Here is a 25,123-nt window from a genome sequence, read left to right as displayed (position 1 = left end):
ACAGGACCCCCAGCTCAGTGATACTGGCAGGCAATGGGTTAATATACTGCACAACCCAGGTTACAGGACCCCCAGCTCAGAGTGACACTGGCAGGCAATGGGTTAATATAATGCACAACCCAGGTTACAGGACCCCCAGCTCAGTGACACTGGCAGGCAATGGGTTAATACACTGCACAACCCAGGTTACAGGACCCCCAGCTCAGAGTGACACTGGCAGGCAATGGGTTAATATAATGCACAACCCAGGTTACAGGACCCCCAGCTCAGTGATACTGGCAGGCAATGGGTTAATATAATGCACAACCCAGGTTACAGGACCCCCAGCTCGGAGTGATACTGGCAGGCAATGGGTTAATATAATGCACAACCCAGGTTACAGGACCCCCAGCTCAGAGTGATACTGGCAGGCAAAGGGTTAATATATTGCACAACCCAGGTTACAGGACCCCCAGCTCAGTGATACTGGCAGGCAATGGGTTAATATACTGCACAACCCAGGTTACAGGACCCCCAGCTCAGTGACACTGGCAGGCAATGGGTTAATACACTGCACAACCCAGGTTACAGGACCCCCAGCTCAGAGTGACACTGGCAGGCAATGGGTTAATACACTGCACAACCCAGGTTACATGACCCCCAGCTCAGAGTGACACTGGCAGGCAATGGGTTAATATAATGCACAACCCAGGTTACAGGACCCCCAGCTCAGTGATACTGGCAGTCAATGGGTTAATATACTGCACAATACAGGTTACAGGACCCCCAGCTCAGAGTGACACTGGCAGTCAATGGGTTACTATAATGCACAACCCAGGTTACAGGACCCCCAGCTTAGAGTGACACTGGCAGTCAATGGGTTAATATACTACACAATACAGGTTACAGGACCCCCAGCTCAGAGTGACACTGGCAGTCAATGGGTTACTATAATGCACAACCCAGGTTACAGGACCCCCAGCTTACAGTGACACTGGCAGTCAATGGGTTAATATACTACACAATACAGGTTACAGGACCCCCAGCTCAGAGTGACACTGGCAGTTAATGGGTTAATATAATGCACAACCCAGGTTACAGGACCCCCAGCTCAGAGTGATACTGGCAGTCAATGTGTTAATATACTACACAACCCAGGTTACAGGACCCCCAGCTCAGTGATATTGGCAGTCAATGGGTTAATATAATTCACAGGTCATAGTGATACTGGCAGTCAATGGGTTAATATAATGCACAGGTCATAGGACCCCCAGGTCAGAGTGATACTGGCCATCAATGGGTTAATATACTACACAATACAGGTTACAGGACCCCCAGCTCAGAGTGACACTGGCAGGCAATGGGTTAATATAATGCACAACCCAGATTACAGGACCCCAAGCTCAGTGATACTGGCAGTCAATGGGTTAATATAATGCACAATACAGGTTACAGGACCCCCAGCTCAGTGATACTGGCAGTCAATGGGTTAATATAATGCACAATACAGGTTACAGGACCCCCAGCTCAGAGTGATACTAGCAGTGAATGGGTTAATGTAAAGCACAACACAGGTTACAGGACTCCCAGCTCAGAGTGATACTGGCAGTGAATGGGTTAATGTAATGCACAACACGGGTTACAGGACTCCCCAGCTCAGAGTGATACTGGCAGTGAATGGTTTAATGTAATGCACAACACGGGTTACAGGACCCCCAGCTCAGAGTGATACTGGCAGTGAATGGGTTAAGGTAATGCACAACACGGGTTACAGGACCCTCCGCTCAGAGTGATACTGGCAGTGAATGGGTTAATGTAATGCACAACACGGGTTACAGGACCCCCAGCTCAGAGTGATACTGGCAGTGAATGGGTTAATGTAATGCACAACACGGGTTACAGGACCCTCAGCTCAGAGTGATACTGGCAGTGAATGGGTTAATGTAATGCACAATACAGGTTACAGGACCCCCAGCTCAGAGAGAGAAGTGATACTGGCAGTGAGTGGGTTAATATTCTGTATGGCCCACTGGCAGTGAGGAGCAGAGACACTGTCAGTGAATGGGTTAATGTTCTGCTCAGCTGCTCAAACACTGACCAGGAACATCATGTGGGGTCAAGTGAGGGAGAGGACCTGGCCTGGGGCATCCTTAATAAAGGCTTGTTTAAGTGCTCAGTTAATGGCTCAGCCCCTCTGGAAGGTGGAAGTGTCTTGGGGTGACAGACAGAAGGGCAGGTGGAGAGCGAGCACTCAGCCATGCAGCACCTTCCTACACCAACATCTGGAAGGTGAATTTTTTTTACTTTAAACAGGCCGCGTGCAATCTGGACAATGTATCCTTGGGGTGGATTTCCTCCCACAAGTGTTGCTACTCCCGTGAGATATCACCTAAGGGTGTCTGTTTCCCTCCAAGTCAATGGCATTTCCATTCACATGCTCGCAGCCTAGGTGTTTGCTTTGACTCCGACCCCTCCTTCAACCCATGTGTCCAGTCGATCGCCAAATCCTGCTGCTTCCATCTCAAAAACATAGTTCGCATCCGCCCCCACTTAACGCCAGACGCGGCTAAGGGGCTGGTTCATGCCGCTGTCCTCTCTCGCCTTGACTACTGTAATCCGCTTCTCAGTGGTCTTACGTGCTCCCAACTTGCGCCGTTACAGTCTATATAATGAATGTGGCGGCGAGGCTCATCTTCCTAACCACCCGCACCTCCCCCTCTGTCAGTCCCTGCATTGGCTTTCCGTAAGATATAGAGCTCAATAAAAAATTCTGGTGCTTGCTCACAAATCTCTACATAATGTTGCTCCCACCTATCTATCCTTCCTAATACACAAATATGTCCCATCTAGGCACCTACACTCGGCCGGAGACCTACGCCTATCCTCTATCCGTACTCCCACCTCTGATGCTCACCTTAAAGACGTCTCTAGGACTGCACAATTCCTATAGAATGCCCTTCCCCTCTCTGTTAGACTTTCACCCAGTCTCCACTCCTTCAAAAAATCTTTGAAATCTCACTTTTTCAGGAAAGTGTATCAATTAAACTGTTAATAGCTTTCCGCCCGGAACCACGATTCCTCTCATGCAACTGTCATTAGAAGAAAAAAAAAATAGCCACTAAGCCCTCAGTGAATACTACCCTAACAACCTGCTTTTCTACCCCTACCCTTAACTTTCGTGTCACTATACCCCACTCCCTCTAGCATGTAAGCTCATTGACCTTTGTTCCTGTGTGTCCAACTCGTTGGTTACAAATACGTGTCTGTTAGTCCACCCATTGTACAGCGCTGCGGAACTTGTTGGCGCTTTATAAATGATAATACAAACATGAAACATTCCATTACAGGGTAAGTATACCTCGCTGCCCACAGGGGGCAGTACTCACCTCCCTCCAGCAACTCTCTGACTGTTGCGTAATCATCAGCCAGGACAGCGTAGTGCAGCGCAGTGCAGCCCTGAAAACTAGCGCGGTTGTTGAGTCGATTACTGAACTCGTCTTCCCGGATCACCAAAACTACAAAAAAAAAAAAAAGAATACAGTCCATTAACACAGAAATCCATGAAATGAGAGCAGGAAACAAAGCACAGAACTGGCTCAACACACCTCATAATAGAGACATGTATTACTCCTTACTGACCACAATGAGACACTCTATATACTGACCAGTCTCTAGCCAATATGAGACACTCTATATACTGACCAGTCTCTAGCCAATATGAGACACTCTATATACTGACCAGTCTCTAGCCAATATGAGACACTATATATACTGACCAGTCTCTAGCCAATATGAGACACTCTATATACTGACCAGTCTCTAGCCAATATGAGACATTCTATATACTGACCAGTCTCTAGCCAATATGAGACACTCTATATACTGACCAGTCTCTAGCCAATATGAGACACTATATACTGACCAGTCTCTAGCCAATATGAGACACTCTATATACTGACCAGTCTCTAGCCAATATGAGACACTCTATATACTGACCAGTCTCTAGCCAATATGAGACACTCTATATACTGACCAGTCTCTACTCAATATGAGACACTCTATATACTGACCAGTCTCTAGCCAATATGAGACACTCTATATACTGACCAGTCTCTACTCAATATGAGACACTCTATATACTGACCAGTCTCTACTCAATATGAGACATTCTATATACTGACCAGTCTCTACTCAATATGAGACACTCTATATACTGACCAGTCTCTACTCAATATGAGACATTCTATATACTGACCAGTCTCTAGCCAATATGAGACATTCTATATACTGACCAGTCTCTAGCCAATATGAGACATTCTATATACTGACCAGTCTCTACTCAATATGAGACATTCTATATACTGACCAGTCTCTAGCCAATATGAGACATTCTATATACTGACCAGTTTCTACTCAATATGAGACATTCTATATACTGACCAGTCTCTAGCCAATATGAGACATTCTATATACTGACCAGTCTCTAGCCAATATGAGACATTCTATATACTGACCAGTCTCTAGCCAATATGAGACACTCTATATACTGACCAGTCTCTAGCCAATATGAGACATTCTATATACTGACCAGTTTCTAGCCAATATGAGACATTCTATATACTGACCAGTCTCTAGCCAATATGAGACATTCTATATACTGACCAGTCTCTAGCCAATATGAGACATTCTATATACTGACCAGTCTCTACTCAATATGAGACATTCTATATACTGACCAGTCTCTAGCCAATATGAGACACTCTATATACTGACCAGTCTCTAGCCAATATGAGACATTCTATATACTGACCAGTTTCTACTCAATATGAGACACTCTATATACTGACCAGTCTCTAGCCAATATGAGACACTCTATATACTGACCAGTCTCTAGCCAATATGAGACACTCTATATACTGACCAGTCTCTAGCCAATATGAGACATTCTATATACTGACCAGTCTCTAGCCAATATGAGACACTCTATATACTGACCAGTCTCTAGCCAATATGAGACATTCTATATACTGACCAGTCTCTAGCCAATATGAGACTTTCTATATACTGACCAGTCTCTAGCCAATATGAGACATTCTATATACTGACCAGTCTCTAGCCAATATGAGACATTCTATATACTGACCAGTCTCTAGCCAATATGAGACATTCTATATACTGACCAGTCTCTAGCCAATATGAGACATTCTATATACTGACCAGTCTCTAGCCAATATGAGACATTCTATATACTGACCATGTGAAATGCCATTGTTTTTGCCAATATCAGGGGCAGATACACTGACAGCACTAAAATAAATACTGTACCCTGCACTGCAGTATCTGTTGGTGCTATAGATAAATAAGACAATCAAAGATTATAATTTTGGCGTTTGTATTGGTGATTTCGGTTCTGTTTAGCTAGCATCAGTGAGGGGGAACTTGGCACTGGAATGGAGGTAAAGTAAATTGCAGACTTTAGAAAACAGTGCTGAATGTTTAGGCAGAGTTTCCAAGCTTTGTTAACTGAATATTACTGAATAACATTTTGAATTGACATTTAGTAAATCTGTTTAGTAGGTTTCGGAATATTTTTAATAACATACTTCTATCTACTTGCTATGGAACGTAACACAAATAAAATGACATTCGGTCCAAGATTGCACCCGCCCGACACTCCTGCCCATGTATGTCCAACAGAATCCAGAAGCAGGTACTGTATGGATGTACAAATCAGCCACAACTCACATTGATTGAGAGAATGAATGAAGACAGGAGTGACAAGACACATTGTAACACGTCGTATAACGCAGGAATAGCTTGGCACTCTACAAATAAAAACAAACTGACGAATTGCCGACGCACGCAGACATACGACAAACTGCGGAGATTGAGAATGTTTAAAGGTTTTACTGACACAAGTTCGCTGATTGGTCTATTTTAAAAATAGATTTAATTTAATCAGATGGTAGTACAATAAATTAAACATATACTGAGATTCAGTAATACAAGACAGACATTTTTAAATTATACAAATTAAATCGATAGGATAGTAGAGCAGATTAAGGCTGAAGAAGAACTAGGTAGAAGAGTCTTCGAGCCCAGAGCAGACCCATATCCATGGTATATCAGTCAGCCCTCCAGACACGGACCCCAAGACCTTCTGGGAGGACCAGAGTGTTCCTCGGACCTTAGCTGTCAGTTCATGCATACTGTGCCTTTAATGTTATGGAGGACTGCAGGCCAGACCTCTGGATAACTACATCTCCCTATCACACACAGAGTCCTGCGTGCCGCTAGCGTTATTGTAATAATCAATTTGTTCTTGCGCGATGTGAAGGAATTATAAAGAAGGTTCCACGGCAGGTTTTGAATGAATGTCTGATGCAAGTTGTCTCTTTAAATAAGAAATCACAGCCATTGACTGGTGTGGGTGATGCTTAGTAAAAGCTGCAGCTAAGGTGCATTGCGGGTCGTACAGCTTTTATTTTGTACGGGCTGTAAATCCACCATGCAATGTCCCATAACACAACAAACATTCAATAAAACAGTTTAACAAAACAAACAATGCATTGAGCTACGCTGGCAAGACTTGTTACCCTCAACACAGACTGATACAGGTATCTAATTGGGCTATGCTGTAAGTCTGTTATCAGTGATCTCACGGTTAGGGAATACTCCCCATCTGCAGAATGCGAAGCTCCGATGGTTGATGGAATACCTGGATCCTCCAGGACAGGGCCATTTTTAATAGAGAACAGCCATTTCCAGTTTGGTGCTCACACTATGAAGACATGGATTGTATAACAGGCAATGAGAGGTGGTGGGAGCAGGGATGTTCCTTCCAGCAGAGGTATCAGAAGAAAACAGAAAATGTACAGGGTAGGCATGGGAGCTATGAAACAGGGTAGGCATGGGAGCTATGAAACAAGTAAACCCAAGTAGGAGATAAGCCAACGCATTGTAGTTATGGTAACAGCTATCAGTCTAGAAATCACGACATGGTTGGGTTTTTTGAGGGGCCTATGTATGGAGCCCTGGCAGGAGCTGCAGTGACATGGGATGTTAACGACCGGGAACATTAACTATGATTAAAACTCCCAGAAGCCATTAGGGGCAGGCCTGGGGGCTTGTAACCTATTAACCCAAACAGGGCAGTGACACTCCATGATCCTCTTAAATAAGGCACTTCCTGCACAGGGCAGCGGGGACCAGCCCAAGGTATTAACCCTGTGTTTGACAAGTCCACTCACCCCATAGCCAGAAACTACACCTTGTGTGCTTATTAGGTACTGTAACAGTTTAGAAACCTATTAACACGTAGGAAGATGGCTTAAACCACGATCACCTGCTGTAATCACAGATCATTTAGGGCAGGAATTAATATAACGAGCAGTTGGGCACTGCCAGGCAGACTGGGGGCACCAGCAATTCATTGGAAAATGATAGAGCAAACTGCTGAGATTATGGAAGGTGTGACACTGAAAGGGTTAAATTGGCAAAGGTGGATGAATGAACAGGACTTGCCTATCCTGCCAGGCAGGGATAGGTTCAGGAGGATAAATCGTCTTTTACCCTGAGCTGGATTAAGACTCCTCTGGGCCCCAGACAGGACATTAAATTAGGGTCCCTTTTCTTTACAGATACACCCCCCTCCCCCCCCCATGATGACATCAGCACACCAGGCAGAAAGCATAACAGACCACAAGGCGCACTATCCAGCTGGATGGCAGGATTAACCCTCAATGAGTCTGCTGGTTAATCCATCGGTCACGGCGTCATGTCATTTATGCCAAACATTGACCCAGTGCACCCTGTAGAGAAAGAGTTAATGTTTCGATAGCGGATCTGAGTGCAGGATGAGTGCCGATGTCACAGAAGATGAATCTGAGACACTAGGCAGGAGTGCAGTAAAAAGATTAAAGCTTTCTTATTAGTGGGTGCGTGTCTGCAGCTTGCACCCTCCCTGCCGCTGTGACAGCTCAGTCATCATCTGTAAGGAATGGAAGAGCGAGACATTATGATAGCAAACTCGATAAAGCGTCAGGGGAAGCCAAGCCTGCCATCCATCACCAGAAAGTCTGCTGCCGGCCCCACAAATGCCTGCAATCCATTTCTCCTGATGCCCCGGTTTGGAGGTTTTTATGAAATATAAATATGAACAGGCATACAGGCAAAGCTAGAGAGAAATATTATAACAGCTGTTCCAGGGTATGCAATCCTATTACCCCCAGAGAACAACCTATTGTGAAAGAATGGGTTAAAAAAATGCATGCTCTCTCTGCAGAATGGGATTCTGTCCCAAAGAGCTGACAATCTAACAAGTCAGGTCCGTGTTTCAGGAATACATCTCCTTAAATGAACACTAAGATGGCAATACTGTGTAGAAAAATATGGAATCTGAATGCATACGTCTTCAACGGATCGTAAACGATTTACCTGCATGTATAGACAGAACAAAAGAAAGCAATCTGTGGTGACTGACTCCCCGAATCCAGTGAACGGAGGATGTCAGAGATGAAGCACCTGTGAGGGTGGACTCCCTACTGCATCACATTCCCTCTCACTTTATGCATGTGATTTGTTTCGTGACATGTTATTCGTGGCTTGATAAAGGTCCTGTAATGTTGTCTTACCCCCAGAGGGAATAAATTCCATATCCCACTGCCGTTTTCGTAAGATTTTTTTATTAGTGTTTTCTTTAATATAATGTAAACAGCCAGCCCTCCTGCGCCAACCGCTGACACTCTGCAATATGCTCACACAGTCCATTACTTGTAATGTTAAAGAGACTTACTTCAAGCACCATGACCAGAGTATAAGTGGTTATGGTGCAAGGAACAGTACGAAACGCTGTTCATTCAGAGATCCTTAGGCGAGCTCCCTGGGGTTTAACTCCACCTCCGGCAGCGTCATTTGATAGCTCGGCAAGAGAGTTCCATGATGGCTTATGTCAATTCTGTGACTGTTTCACAGAGCAGGCTGTAGCGGTTATGAGTCACTTGTGATGTCAGTAAGTGGCGGATGGGCACCGAAGATCAATGCGTTTCACGTGTAATACACATACTGCTATAGAGCGTCCCATGCAATCACAGCCTGATTAGTCAATGCACTTTGTCTGAGTAAGTGGTTTAATTTAGAGGCTAGCAATTAGATTGCGATCACAACCTTAAACTGAGACCCCCCCCCCCCCGGAGACATGGGACCCTTATACTTACTATATCAGTTATATGTTTTGGGGAGAGCAGCACAGTATAAGTTCACACAGTGTGCATTCTGGGTTTTACTTTAGTATTTGGATTCAGATAATGCCCATCTCGTATCTTTACACGTCCAACCTTGGCTGGCAATGGTGCAGTGCCCCCTGCTAACAGCTCATCACACATATGAAATATGGCTCCCGGAGACACTGCAAAGAGCTGTAAGGGTTTTAGTGCTTATCGTGTGCAGGTTTAGCATAGAAAATATTAGCAAAACGAGGAGAGAGGCAAAGTGGTTAGATATGCAAGAGCAAAGCATTCAGATGAGGGGCGGGAGACAAAACACACAAATAGTATGAGAAGGTTGTCAGGCGCAGAAAGAGGGGTACGCAGAGGCAGCAGTCAATGAACACAATAATAGGTGATGACAAGAAGGGGTTAATTTGGGCAGAGAGAGATGCAAAACATGTTGGTTTATTGGATAAACACAATTAGCGAACAGATCATACCGGCAACTCCATGCCCGTTCACCAATAAAGACTTTACATGCTCACTTCCATCTGACAAGTATCAAATTATTCCACAGTAAAATAAACACTCATAAAATGGTTGCTGCGTCTCGATGCAGATTTACATAATAATAACTACATTTTGGCTCTGTTATTCACACAGAACGCAAACCTCCTGACAGCCAAATTGAACAATATTGTCTTTTTGTTGCTCACGTCTTTCCTGGTCCTCATTCAGCGTGCGAGAACTGCTTTTAATCTCGTGAAACCGCGCCATCGCAAATGCCTAGGTCACCCGAGGATAAGGGTGTGTAAAAAAATGTCTTAAAGGGAAAAACTGCTTTAATGTGAACGGTGATTTATGTTTAAACATTACAACGTACTGTACTCCAGGACGGACCGGAAAACACAAGAAAAGTCAAAGTTTTCTTCATAGTAAAATGTTAAATAAAGAAAATAAAACCATATTCCCTCTTTTCCCATTTTGCCGATGGAGGTTTTGACACCAGCTATTTCACCAATATAATGGAACTGCAATTTGTGGATAACTTAAAAGGGATACTGTAGTCACCAGCTGTGCAGGCTGGGAGGTCAGTACCAGGTAGGGTGGAAGCAGTGCATCCTGGGAGGTCAGTGCCAGGTAGGGTGGAAGCGGTGAGGGCTGGGAGGTCAGTTAAGGGAAGGGTGGAAGCAGTGCAGGCTGGGAGGTCAGTAGCGGGTAGGATGGAAGCAGTGCAGGCTGGGAGGTCAGTAGCGGGTAGGATGGAAGCAGTGCAGGTTGGGAAGTCAGTACCAGCGGTGGAAGCGGTGAGGGCTGGGAGGTCAGTAGCAGGTAGGGTGGAAGCGGTGAGGGCTGGGAGGTCAGTAGCAGGTAGGGTGGAAGAGGTGCAGGTTTAGAGGTCAGTACCAGGTAGGGTGGAAGCGGTGAGGGCTGGGAGGTCAGTAGCAGGTAGGGTGGAAGTGGTGCAGGCTGGGAGGTCAGTAGCAGGTAGGGTGGAAGAGGTGCAGGTTTAGAGGTCAGTAGCAGGTAGGGTGGAAGCGGTGCAGGCTGGGAGGTCAGTAGCAGGTAGCGTGGAAGTGGTGCAGGCTGGGAGGTCAGTAGCAGGTAGGGTGGAAGAGGTGCAGGTTTAGAGGTCAGTAGCAGGTAGGGTGGAAGCGGTGCAGGCTGGGAGGTCAGTAGCAGGTAGGGTGGAAGCGGTGCAGGCTGGGAGGTCAGTAGCAGGTAGGGTGGAAGCGGTGCAAGCTGGGAGGTCAGTAGCAGGTAGGGTGGAAGCGGTGCAGGCTGGGAGGTCAGTAGCAGGTAGGGTGGAAGAGGTGCAGGTTTAGAGGTCAGTAGCAGGTAGGGTGGAAGCGGTGCAGGCTGGGAGGTCAGTAGCAGGTAGGGTGGAAGAGGTGCAGGTTTAGAGGTCAGTAGCAGGTAGGGTGGAAGCGGTGCAGGCTGGGAGATCAGTAGCAGGTAGGGTGGAAGCGGTGCAGGCTGGGAGGTCAGTAGCAGGTAGGGTGGAAGCGGTGCAGGCTGGGAGGTCAGTAGCAGGTAGGGTGTTCTATTTTAACAATGAAATGGAATGTAGTTGTTACGTGTCTTGGCTGTGACACTCTGTGACATGCACGCAGATTTCTCGTGTAACTATTGAAACAGAACACACTGGGATTGGAAACGCTGTAAACACCGAACACACTGGGATTGGAAACGCTGTAAACACCGAACACACTGGGATTGGAAACGCTGTAAACACCTGTCAAATGCTATGGATTTGCCTCCTACCTTCTAAGGAGTGCATGTTCTTCTCCTTGGCAGCTTGGTAAACGCTAGAGAATTCATCTCCAAGGTTTGGATCAGCACCAGCTCGTAGCAGGGACCGGACAATGCTGAGAAGGAAAACGAATGTACAAAACAGTCAAATATATATAAAAAAAACAATACTTCTATTTGTCCATTTCTAGTCTTACTAGGAATTCAAGCGATAGTGCTTTATAATGTGTGTGTAGAGCTGTCATTTGTATCCGTCTGCTAGATACAACTATCAGTTCTGGATATTGTTGCGCAAGCTGTGTGTTCAGGATAATACACATTGTGGTAACTAGACTAACTCTGAAGCTGCAGGATGCTTTTCCATTATAGCACAAGATGTGTCACCCAAGGGGTATATCCACGAAAAAATAAAAAGCCAATGGAGTGTTCTTTTAAGGGGTTATTAATCTGTTGTTCCCACCCTGGTTACAAGCCGTGTTTAATAAACCCCCTGCACATTGATCCATCGATTACTGAGCCATGTTACACATTCACAGCTTCGTGGATACAATGCCACAAAGAGTACAGAGGTCACGCATTCGCTGAATTAACAGGAGGGGCACGGCCACGACCCAACACCTTGCCGGGGCAGGCTGGAGGCAGCTGGAGCAGGGACAGAGGCAGTAATTCCCCTGAGGGCCATAATGTATAATCAATTACTATATCCTGTGAAATGAAGCTCTATGTCCGATTAGTCTCATGGCTAAAAGAGGGGGCTGCCGTGATTCTGGGTACAGACCATCTATCTCGGTCACAGAATGCTTACCTTGTGGTCCTGCTATGGTCTACCCTTCAACCTCGTAAAATGCTAGTTTTTCATATAACACTGGATTTGGAGTCAATGAAGTTAAAGGAACACTATAGTCACCTAAATTACTTTAGCTAAATAAAGCAGTTTTAGTGTATAGATCATTCCCATGCAATTTCACTGCTCAATTCACTGTCATTTAGGAGTTAAATCACTTTGTTTCTGTTTATGCAGCCCTAGCCACACCTCCCCTGGCTATGATTGACAGAGCCTGCATGAATAAAAAAACTGGTTTCACTTTCAAACAGATGTAATTTACCTTAAATAATTGTATCTCAATCTCTAAATTGAACTTTAATCACATACAGGAGGCTCTTGCAGTGTCTAGCAAGCTATTAACATGGCAGGGGATAAGAAAATCTAAATTAAACATAACTTGCAATAAAGAAAGCCTAAATAGGGCTCTCTTTACAGGAAGTGTTTATGGAAGGCTGTGCAAGTCACATGCAGGGAGGTGTGACTAGGGTTCATAAACAAAGGGATTTAACTCCTAAATGGCAGAGGATTGAGCAGTGAGGCTGCAGGGGCATGTTCTATACACCAAAACTGCTTCATTAAGCTAAAGTTGTTCAGGTGACTATAGTGTCCCTTTAATGTAGCTCATTGAATCTTAATCCAATATTTTAACACTGAGCAGATGCACTCACTTTGTGTAGGTGTTATAATCACTCTACTCTAAGTATTGACTAAATGATGAATAATTACAATTTGCCGGGCCAAGACAATAGAAATAATAAATAGATGATTTACATTATTTTGCATAATTGATAGACACGATTTGGGATTTCTAGCTGGCATACAGAATTAAACTCCCACTACTCCTGGGTGTGAGCAATGACCATAGTACACATCAGCCCCAATACATACAACAAGATCCCTGTGAATGTTTAAATAACTGGAGGATTTTTGTTTCACTCCAATGGCCATTAAAGTTTACAAAAATTGAAAAATTAGGGCAGTGCAAATGTGCCCACTGATATAAATAAAAATATTTATTTACAAGGACATAAGGTACAAATGCTTCGGGTTATCCCCTTTATCAATGCATGCATGCCCTCGGTTTTTCCATTTTTGTGGATTACTTTACTGCTCGGAGCTGCAGAGGGAGGTGTCAGCAGCACAATAGGAAAAGTTTGTATTTTGATTTTCTCTGGGTACTGCAGTAACCCTTACCTCAGCGATATACTGGCCATTAAAGCGTAAGCTCACCTGGCAAATCAAGGCAAAGTCCTACACTATAATTCATCATGCTGCTTTAAGCTAGAAGGTATAATCTCTAATGAGACAGAGAGGGGTATGTTTCTAAACCCCTACATACTTATTAACCCTCATTAGGGAACACATGGGGTGGGTGGCTGTGTGATACAAAAGAATTATTTATTTATAACTGGACAGTATCGTGTCACATAGTGAATGGCACAGATGGGAGCTGCTAAACGCCACTCTGAAAGCTTTAATTGCAGCATTGACAGAGCTCGATCACTAATTATCGATATCCACATCACGCAGCGCGATAATTCCCCATATAACACGTGTTTAGCTGTGAAAAGCCACACTCGCCCCAGGTAACACCTCGTTTTAAGCATCTGATCCCCCAGAGTCTCACAGGAGAAGCTTTTGCCAATTCTGCCACCTAAGAACCAGAAACGTTAAACATGAAAAGTGCAAAACAATGCCTGCAGCTAAACGTCACACCTTGTGGGTCCTTCAAAGCCACAAGTAAAGTATTGACCATATTGGACAATAGGCCGGCTGCCGCTTCTCTGAGCTAGGGACTTCAAACGAACCTCCTCCTGGTGAATGGTATCCACAGGGCACTCATCCCTTACTCCCTCCCAGCCTTTTCACTCCAGTTCTGCTCCGGTGCTCAGCCAGAACAGTCAACAACCTTCACACTCCAGCGAGGGACCATTGTCCTGCCCTCTCACCGGTGGACGGAGTAACAGGATGACTTCTGAGACATGAAAGGTAAGTAAACAAGGCCTGCAAAAAGCCTCTTAAGGAATGACCTTGAAGGCAGACTCATGGCATTGAGCTTGTCATGGCATCTCATCAAAGGCTGCGCCACACACGAACTGGGCACATGTATGCTTGGGTTGAGACGCTCGAGAGCCTATATTCTCCTATTGTCCGTCTGGCCTTAATCCTGTGTTGTCCTAAGTCATTTGTGGATTTTTTGTCACTTATGAACTTGCGACTCGACCGCGTACAGGGTCTGTGGGATGGGGGCCGGGTGGGAGGCATGTCACGGCTGTGGATTGTTCAATGCTTGCTGAGAAATTGGATTTCTTTCTACGGAACTAATTGAATCTGGAAAGAAGACCTGCAAACATGCGAAGGTGCTTCATGTTAGCTTTGGGAGAAGGAAGGGAGGATTACCCTGGGAACCAGCGCAATTGGTGGGGATGTCAAGTTCTTTATGGAATGGTAAAGGATTCATGAAAAGTGACAAAACACAAAACAGGTTTTGCTGTACACATACCGACTTTCCAAACATTAACTAAGTCCCCAACCACAATAAATGAATAAATATAAAAACATGGAAAATATAAGCACAAAGTTTGCCATCATACGAATTATTATTGGCATTTATTTAGCGCCAACAAACTTTACAATATTATAGGAGGGGGAGATTTAAAGCGGCACTGTCATGCCGAACTTACCTTTCCTCAATCTCTTCCTCTTCTCCCCCTCTCTCAGGATCTGTTATTCTTTTCTTCCTGTCTTCTTTAGTTTTCTTTAAAACCATAAGACAAAGTAGGGACTCTTTGTCTTATGGGATTCCTCCGCTTGACCAGCTCTGACCAGCGGAGGAGCAAAGTGTGCTTCATTTCCGCTGGTCAGAGCAATTTTCCCATGATCCCTAGCTTTCCTCCCAGTTCCCACAATGCTTCCTGTCAGTATTGCCGAACGTCCTGTCACTTAGACAGAACGCCGGCAAAACTGCCGAATTGCATCCTAACAGAATGAGAAGAGTTTCTCCATTGGTGTTAGGATGCAATTCGGTACTTTGTTCGGATCGGAATTTCATTCAAATGAATGAAACTCCGATGCTATTCATTGCTGTGGCTGCATCTTGCAGCCGCTTAGTAGATAACTCCCTAATTCCCACGGTATCAGGGAGCTATCTACTAAAAGGCTGAAAGACCTAAATTGGTCTTTCAGCCAAATTTACTAACACCAAGTAAAAATGACTTGGTATTAGTAAATAATATGCCCCTACTCGCTATACCGCGAGTAGGGGCATGTCTAGTAAGCAGTGAGCAGCCTGTGGCTGCTCACTGTAGAAAAAAAATAAAAAAAATATTGCCCCCCACCCCTAAATGACGGGTGGGGGCCGTAAAGTAAAATAAGGGAGGGAGACCTATTGTCCCCCCCCCCGCCCCCACCCCTGAGCGGTGGGTGGGGGCCATAAAGATAATGAGGGGGGGGGACCTACTGTCCCCCCCCCCGGCCCCCACCCCTGGCCGGCGGGTGGGGGCCATAATAGTAATAAAGGGGGGGGGGGACCTACTGTCCTCCCCCCCGGCCCCCACCCCTGGGCGGCGGGTGGGGGCCATAATAGTAATAAGGGGGGGGGGACCTACTGTCCTCCCCCCCGGCCCCCACCCCTGGGCGGCGGGTGGGGGCCATAATAGTAGTAGGGGGGGGGGACCTACTGTCCTCCCCCCCGGCCCCCACCCCTGGCCGGCGGGTGGGGGCCATAATAGTAATAAAGGGGGGGGGGACCTACTGTCCTCCCCCCTGGCCCCCACCCCTGGGCGGCGGGTGGGGGCCATAATAGTAATAAGGGGGGGGGGGATCTACTGTCCTCCCCCCCCCCGGCCCCCACCCCTGGGCGGCGGGTGGGGGCCATAACGATAATGGGGGGGGGACCTACTGTCCTCCCCCCGCCCCCACCCCTGGGCGGCGGGTGGGGGCACTAAGTAAATTCCCCCCCCCCCCCCCCATCAAGGTGACTAGGGGTGCCCAAGCCCCTAGTCACCCACCCCCCACCCAAATAAAAAATGCCCCTACCTACCCCCCTCACCCTAAAAAATAGTGAGGGGGGAATAAAATTGCTAACCTGTAAAGTAAAATTAAACTTACCATTCGACGTCTTCTTTTTTCTAAAATCTTCATTTTTCAGCCCCAAAAAAGGCCAAATAAAAAACCATCATAGCCGTCGAACTAAAAATAAAATAAAAAACCCGAGCGCAAAAAAAAAAACCCGACGAAAAGAAAAAACCCGAGCGCACAAAAAAATAATCCATCTTCACCCATGGAGGGCTCCGCGCAGACTGAGCTCCGCAGGGCGGGGCAAGGCTTATAAAGCCTTGCCCCGCCCTGCAATTAGCCTAAGAACACTCTGATTGGTGGGTTTAAGCCAATCAGAGTGCTCTTTGTCATTTTACAAGCGTGGGAAAGTTCTTTGGAATTTTCCCACGCTTGTAAAATGACACAGAGCACTGTGATTGGATGGCTTGAAAGCCATCCAATCACAGTGCTCTGTGTCATTTTACAAGCGTGGGAAAATTCCAAAGAACTTTCCCACGCTTGTAAAATGACACAGAGCACTGTGATTGGATGGCTTGAAATCCATCCAATCACAGTGCTCTGTGTCATTTTACAAGCGTGGGAAAATTCCAAAGAACTTTCCCACGCTTGTAAAATGACACAGAGCACTGTGATTGGATGGCTTGAAATCCATCCAATCACAGTGCTCTGTGTCATTTTACAAGCGTGGGAAAATTCCAAAGAACTTTCCCACGCTTGTAAAATGACACAGAGCACTGTGATTGGATGGATTTAAAGCCATCCAATCACAGTGCTCTGTGTCATTTTACAAGCGTGGGAAAATTCCAAAGAACTTTCCCACGCTTGTAAAATGACACAGAGCACTGTGATTGGATGGCTTGAAATCCATCCAATCACAGTGCTCTGTGTCATTTTACAAGCGTGGGAAAATTCCAAAGAACTTTCCCACGCTTGTAAAATGACACAGAGCACTGTGATTGGATGGATTTCAAGCCATCCAATCACAGTGCTCTGTGACATTTTACAAGCGTGGGAAAATTCCAAAGAACTTTCCCACGCTTGTAAAATGACAAAGAGCACTCTGATTGGCTTAAACCCACCAATCAGAGTGTTCTTAGGCTAATTGCAGGGCGGGGCAAGGCTTTATAAGCCTTGCCCCGCCCTGCGGAGCTCAGTCTGCGCGGAGCCCTCCATGGGTGAAGATGGATTATTTTTTTGTGCGCTCGGGTTTTTTCTTTTTCGTCGGGTTTTTTTTTTGCGCTCGGGTTTTTTATTTTATTTTTAGTTCGACGGCTATGATGGTTTTTTATTTGGCCTTTTTTGGGGCTGAAAAATGAAGATTTTAGAAAAAAGAAGACGTCGAATGGTAAGTTTAATTTTACTTTACAGGTTAGCAATTTTATTCCCCCCTCACTATTTTTTAGGGTGAGGGGGGTAGGTAGGGGCATTTTTTATTTGGGTGGGGGGTGGGTGACTAGGGGCTTGGGCACCCCTAGTCACCTTGATGGGGGGGGGGGGGGGAATTTACTTAGTGCCCCCACCCGCCGCCCAGGGGTGGGGGCGGGGGGAGGACAGTAGGTCCCCCCCCCATTATCGTTATGGCCCCCACCCGCCGCCCAGGGGTGGGGGCCGGGGGGGGGAAGGACAGTAGATCCCCCCCCCCCTTATTACTATTATGGCCCCCACCCGCCGCCCAGGGGTGGGGGCCGGGGGGAGGACAGTAGGTCCCCCCCCCTTTTTTTCCATTAGGGCCCCCACCCGCCGCCCAGGGGTGGGGGCCGGGGGCTGGAGGACAGTAGGTCCCCCCCCTTATTACTATTATGGCCCCCACCCGCCGCCCAGGGGTGGGGGCCGGGGGGGAGGACAGTAGGTCCCCCCCCCCCTTTTTTCCATTAGGGCCCCCACCCGCCGCCCAGGGGTGGGGACCGGGGGCTGGAGGACAGTAGGTCCCCCCCCCTTATTACTATTATGGCCCCCACCCGCCGCCCAGGGGTGGGGGCCTGAGGGGAGGACAGTAGGTCCCCCCTCATTCCCATTATGGCCCCCACCCGCCGTCCAGGGGTGGGGGCCGGCGGGGGAGGACAGTAGACCCCCCGTCCCCCCCTTATTACCCTTTTTTTTTTTTTTTTTTTACAGTGAGCAGCCACAGGCTGCTCACTGTTTAGTGGACATGCCCCTACTCGCGATATAGCGAGTAGGGGCATTGGGGAGATTTTAATCTCCCTTGTGCTATTATGGGGGTCATATTGACCCCCATAGAGTGAGGGGGGGACCTGGGGGGCTTATGAAGTGGTGGGGAGCTGCTCCCCACCGCTTCTATAGTTACATATTACAAGGAGGGAGCTGCACGCCGGTAGCTCCCTTCTTGTAATAAACTGAACGAACAAACTAACACTGATACACAGTGTTAGTTTGTTCGTCTGATTTTTTCTATTCATTCATTCGTCTGTCTGATGAATGAATGAATAGGTGAAATTCCCGTTCGCATGTCCAGGTGTTTCACTGGGCATGTGCGGGAATCTCACAGTCTGTGTAGTGTGGGTAGATGACGTGTCCCATAGGGACTTCACCTACCCACACAAAGATGGCGGCGCCCTGAATAAAGATCGGGCAGAAAATAAAGAATAAAAAATAGGTAATGTGGGGGACATAGGGGCATTTGGGGATGACTAGGGGGTCGATTGGATGTAGTTGAGGCGGGAGGGGGGTTAAAAAAAAAACGGAATTCGGCATGACAGTGCCGCTTTAACAATAAATGAGACAATGACCCTGCTCAAACGAGCTTCCAGTCTAGAGGAGGTGGCATATAAAATACAATAAGACAGGACTAATAATCCAGATCTCGCTATTTAAAGTTAAGTTCCTGGGTAACGTTACTAAAATGTGAATCCCTGCGTCAGTCTGTTTAAATGGATCCCTTAAAATAATACTGGAGTGTCCAACTCCTAGGCGGGTGCATTTAAATGGGAACGCATGGAATTTACATGTGTGTTTGTCAATAATACAGTCATTCATCCATCACATATTAAATGATATTAGCAGGAATTAACCAGTAAGGCTAAGGACCAAGAAAGGTGGGGCGGGGGGTAGATACATTCTATCACCATGGAGGACTGTCATTATTATGGAAAAAGCCTGGACCACAGGCTCGGGAGACGCTGCATACAGTCTGGTTCACAAAACTGCATAAACTGAGATTACAGCATGAAACTGATCAGATTACTGAATAATTCCACTTGTGTGATGACTGGGACAGAGCTACATATTCCATAAACCCTCCCTAGACTGTGTTTATTCTTAAATCCTTCCTCTGATCGCTGTACACTCAAGTTTGCCTTGGTAGACACTCTCAGCCAGTCACTTAATAGTACGTTATCGCACCGAGTCTAACCTTCCTGGAGAAAGGACAGAGGCAGAGCAGACAGACACCGAGGGACCAGCTTCAGGGTTAAATTGTTCTAAAACAAACTCCTGAAGGTGTCAGCTCCCAGTGACAACTTCCCAGAGATGGGGCTGTTATGGAGTGTGAGTGTATGGCCAAATCCTGGTGTCAACCTCTATATAGTGACATTTCCTTAACATCTCGGCCAGGCCCACATTTAACCTCAGCATTGTGGATGACATCCCTAATGGCTCAGTCAGAAGGTATATAGACTCAGTTGGTATAGGATGCAGTGAATTGTGGGCACACTCACGCACAGTATGTGTTATGGTGTCTCTCATGATTCCCTCTGTGACACTAGCACTATACCTTTGGTTTCGGCCAATAGCTGCCACCATCAGGGCCGTCCAGCCGAGCTTGTGCCGCACATTGGGATCCACCTTGTGTGACAGTAGCCTGCAACAAGAGACAGGATTAACCCCTGCTGGGAGCCATGTTATTCAATGATTGTCGTGTGAGAGGGGCACGGTTAGCAGACTCCTATTTAGGGCCATGCTGATGAGACAGTAAGATCAGGAGTCTTTGAATGTTCCCAATTTTGCTCATTTTGATATGAATTTATGACATTATTTAGTCTCTGAGGTCATTAGTCAGGATCTCATCACCAAGGACCAATGAGAACCTGCGCCAGTGAGAATATTATTACACAGTATGTCTGAACACAGGGCACTTGGTCTCTGGAATAAATGGTGCAAACCTCCAGGAGGACAGCCGCAAAATACCAACACACTCAGCCTGCATTAACCCTTACTGAAACTGCGACCTTGAAGAGTACAGTCACATTAACTGCTACCATGATGCAACATTGGGCAGGTTTCATTCAATGTTTGTATCTCTCTGGTCAATTTAAAACATTAGGACCCAGGGCAGAGACGGCCCCTTTACAATGAGCATCACAAGGCGGGGACGCTGATATATAGTTTGTAGATATTTCATGAATACAATGAATAATTCAACTCTCCGACTATAAAAGCCAGCAGCTGAGGATGATGGGAGTAGTCCAGAAATCACGGAAAAGAAGATGACAACCTGGGCACAGAGGCTTGGATTTAATTAACGATGCCCCAAAGCCCTGACAGTAATGAACAATTATCACTCAATCTGTAACTAACAGCCCAGGATAAGACATGGGGCGGGAATCTAAGGGTTAAAGAAGGTCATTTAGAGAATATTTATTTTATTTTCCCACTCAAATTAAAGGTGGAAATAGCAGAAATGGACATCTATGCTCCCAGTTTGGCTACTCTGTGCTTTGAAATTCACATTAGTACATAACTCTGACACTCACAATCCAGGCTACACACCGGACTCATTCTAAATATCCATTATCCGTGACGGCTTCAAAGGGTTAAATGGTTGAGATCTAATCTATGGATATTGCTGCAGTTCCACCTGCACAGTGTCTCCAGCCTAATCTATGGATATTGCAGGCGTTAAATAGACCCAATTATACAGAGTGACTCACCTGTCCAGCTCAGGGACATTTCCTAGTCTGGCTGCTTCCAGAAGTGTCTCACCTGGGGGCAGAGAAGACAGGTGGATGTAAACAATGAAAAGTGTAATGAAACCTCCAGATTGTTAGCACAGTTTTGTATTCATCTCCTAGGTCAGTAAAGGGTTAAAGCTCATGTACTATAAGGTGTTACTATTCATATAGCATGACATTAACTCGCGGGGGGTCAGAACGCTACAGCGACAATGTTGGCGACTTCTAGCGGTGGCTATAACTACTAAATCAGCATTTAAAAGGAGAGGTCACTTCCCAGGATGTGTAATACGATTTACTTATCAATCATTATGTGCTTGTTTTAATTTGTCCATCAGTGTAGTATAAATTCAGCTGCGATAGAAATTCACATGTTGAGCCTGCTTGAGACGGCTGAAAAATAAAATGAAATCTAAAAATTCACAATTCAGCCTCTAGATCTATCCTGGACCTGAGCGCCTCCATCCTGGCTCCCAGTGAATCATGGTTAGAAGCTCCGCCCCTTGCGTCTGGCATCGAAATTGCACAGAAAGCAGGAGAAACAATGGGGGAGATTTATCAAAGTGTCACAGACACTTATCATCTATTGCATGTGCGCCATTTTTATTGTTGACGCAACGGATTTATGAATATATCCAACACCTTTTTTACTGCTTGAATATATTTAACGGCCTTCTAAAAAACTGAAATTTAGAAAAACAAGCAGAATTTATTATGAAGAAAAACATGACTTCTTTTTTAATTTTAATAAATAGAATCAAAATAATGACAGAATACGGTCTGCTACTTTACAAAACACTTTTGTAGTAGTTTTCTTATACTATCCCTCAGATACAATGTGTGCCCTGACCCAGAGGCTGACGCTAATCTCAAATCTTCTCTCTGTGCTGCCTGCCAGGTGTAAAGGGCGGAGCTTATAATGATTGACAGGGAGCTAAGATGGAGGCGGCTCTCTCTATACTGACTGCCAGGTGTAAAGGGCGGAGCTTATAACAATGATTGACAGGGAGCTAAGATGGAAGTGGCTCTCTCTATACTGACTGCCAGGTGTAAGGGGCGGAGCTTATAACAATGATTGACAGGGAGCTAAGATGGAGGTGGCTCTCTCTATACTGACTGCCAGGTGTAAAGGGCTGAGCTTATAACAATGATTGACAGGGAGCTAAGATGGAGGCGGCTCTCTATATACTGACTGCCAGGTGTAAAGGGCGGAGCTTATAACAATGATTGACAGGGAGCTAAGATGGAGGCGGCTCTCTCTATACTGACTGCCAGGTGTAAAGGGCAGAGCTTATAACAATGATTGACAGGGAGCTAAGATGGAGGCGGCTCTCTCTATACTGACTGCCAGGTGTAAAGGGCGGAGCTTATAACAATGACTGACAGGAAGCTAAGATGGAGGTGGCTCTCTCTATACTGACTGCCAGGTGTAAAGGGCGGGGCTTATAACAATGATTGACAGGAAGCTAAGATGGAGGTGGCTCTCTCTATACTGACTGCCAGGTGTAAAGGGTGGAGCTTATAACAATGACTGACAGGGAGCTAAGATGGAGGTGGCTCTCTCTATACTGACTGCCAGGTGTAAAGGGCGGAGCTTATAACAATGATTGACAGGGAGCTAAGATGGAGGTGGCTCTCTCTATACTGACTGCCAGGTGTAAAGGGTGGAGCTTATAACAATGACTGACAGGGAGCTAAGATGGAGGTGGCTCTCTCTATACTGACTGCCAGGTGTAAAGGGCGGAGCTTATAACAATGATTGACAGGGAGCTAAGATGGAGGTGGCTCTCTCTATACTGACTGCCAGGTGTAAAGGGCGGAGCTTATAACAATGATTGACAGGAAGCTAAGATGGAGGTGGCTCTCTCTATACTGACTGCCAGGTGTAAAGGGCGGAGCTTATAACAATGATTGACAGGAAGCTAAGATGGAGGCGGCTCTCTCTATACTGACTGCCAGGTGTAAAGGGCGGAGCTTATAACAATGATTGCCAGGGAGCTAAGATGGAGGTGGCTCTCTCTATACTGACTGCCAGGTGTAAAGGGCGGAGCTTATAACAATGATTGCCAGGGAGCTAAGATGGAGGTGGCTCTCTCTATACTGACTGCCAGGTGTAAAGGGGCGGAGCTTATAACAATGATTGACAGGGAGCTAAGATGGAGGTGGCTCTCTCTATACTGACTGCCAGGTGTAAAGGGCGGAGCTTATAACAATGATTGACAGGGAGCTAAGATGGAGGTGGCTCTCTCTATACTGACTGCCAGGTGTAAAGGGCGGAGCTTATAACAATGATTGACAGGGAGCTAAGATGGAGGTGGCTCTCTCTATACTGACTGCCAGGTGTAAAGGGCGGAGCTTATAACAATGATTGACAGGGAGCTAAGATGGAGGTGGCTCTCTCTATACTGACTGCCAGGTGTAAAGGGCGGAGCTTATAACAATGATTGACAGGAAGCTAAGATGGAGGCGGCTCTCTCTATACTGACTGCCAGGTGTAAAGGGCGGAGCTTATAACAATGACTGACAGGGAGCTAAGATGGAGGTGGCTCTCTCTATACTGAGTGCCAGATGTAAAGGGCGGAGCTTATAACAATGATTGACAGGGAGCTAAGATGGAGGTGGCTCTCTCTATACTGACTGCCAGGTGTAAAGGGCGGAGCTTATAACAATGACTGACAGGAAGCTAAGACGGAGGTGGCTCTCTCTATACTGACTGCCAGTTGTAAAGGATGGAGCTTATAACAATGATTGACAGGGAGCTAAGATGGAGGTGGCTCTCTCTATACTGACTGCCAGGTGTAAAGGGCGGAGCTTATAACAATGATTGCCAGGGAGCTAAGATGGAGGTGGCTCTCTCTATACTGACTGCCAGGTTAAAGGGCGGAGCTTATAACAATGATTGCCAGGGAGCTAAGATGGAGGTGGCTCTCTCTATACTGACTGCCAGGTGTAAAGGGCGGAGCTTATAACAATGATTGACAGGAAGCTAAGATGGAGGCGGCTCTCTCTATACTGACTGCCAGGTGTAAAGGGTGGAGCTTATAACAATGACTGACAGGGAGCTAAGATGGAGGTGGCTCTCTCTATACTGAGTGCCAGATGTAAAGGGCGGAGCTTATAACAATGATTGACAGGGAGCTAAGATGGAGGTGGCTCTCTCTATACTGACTGCCAGGTGTAAAGGGCGGAGCTTATAACAATGACTGACAGGAAGCTAAGATGGAGGTGGCTCTCTCTATACTGACTGCCAGGTGTAAAGGATGGAGCTTATAACAATGATTGACAGGGAGCTAAGATGGAGGTGGCTCTCTCTATACTGACTGCCAGGTGTAAAGGGCGGAGCTTATAACAATGATTGACAGGAAGCTAAGATGGAGGCGGCTCTCTCTATACTGACTGCCAGGTGTAAAGGGCGGAGCTTATAACAATGACTGACAGGGAGCTAAGATGGAGGTGGCTCTCTCTATACTGAGTGCCAGATGTAAAGGGCGGAGCTTATAACAATGATTGACAGGGAGCTAAGATGGAGGTGGCTCTCTCTATACTGACTGCCAGGTGTAAAGGGCGGAGCTTATAACAATGACTGACAGGAAGCTAAGATGGAGGTGTCTCTCTCTATACTGACTGCCAGGTGTAAAGGATGGAGCTTATAACAATGATTGACAGGGAGCTAAGATGGAGGTGGCTCTCTCTGTACTGACTGCCAGGTGTAAAGGGCGGAGCTTATAACAATGATTGACAGGGAGCTAAGATGGAGGTGGCTCTCTCTATACTGACTGCCAGGAGTAACGGACAGAGCTTATAATGATTGACAGGAAGCGAAGATGGAGGCGGCTCTCTCTATACTGACTGCCAGGTGTAATGGGCGGAGCTTATAACAATGATTGACAGGG

At 46.3% G+C, this 25,123-nt stretch overlaps 1 protein-coding gene and 1 long non-coding RNA gene across 2 annotated transcripts in view; one reads left to right on the top strand and one right to left on the bottom strand.

Moving 5' to 3' along the window:
- LOC134573219 (uncharacterized) overlaps positions 1-25,123 on the top strand; it is a 137,123-nt gene that overhangs the window by 60,941 nt on the left and 51,059 nt on the right. The gene's annotated exons all lie outside the window — the stretch shown is intronic.
- CLPB (ClpB family mitochondrial disaggregase) overlaps positions 1-25,123 on the bottom strand; it is a 476,081-nt gene that overhangs the window by 445,646 nt on the left and 5,312 nt on the right. The window contains exons 2-5 of the mRNA XM_063432786.1: positions 21,210-21,261; positions 20,054-20,140; positions 11,451-11,554; positions 3,366-3,494 (exon numbers count right to left, since the gene is read on the bottom strand). Of these exons, the coding sequence (XP_063288856.1) occupies positions 3,366-3,494; positions 11,451-11,554; positions 20,054-20,140; positions 21,210-21,261 (372 nt within the window). The remainder of the gene's footprint in view (positions 1-3,365; positions 3,495-11,450; positions 11,555-20,053; positions 20,141-21,209; positions 21,262-25,123) is intronic.

Source organism: Pelobates fuscus, chromosome 1 (genome assembly GCF_036172605.1).
Source record: "Pelobates fuscus isolate aPelFus1 chromosome 1, aPelFus1.pri, whole genome shotgun sequence".
Taxonomy (NCBI): Eukaryota; Metazoa; Chordata; class Amphibia; order Anura; family Pelobatidae; genus Pelobates; species Pelobates fuscus.
Note: the sequence above shows the minus strand (reverse complement) of the source record. Positions and strands in the feature narration are given on the sequence as shown.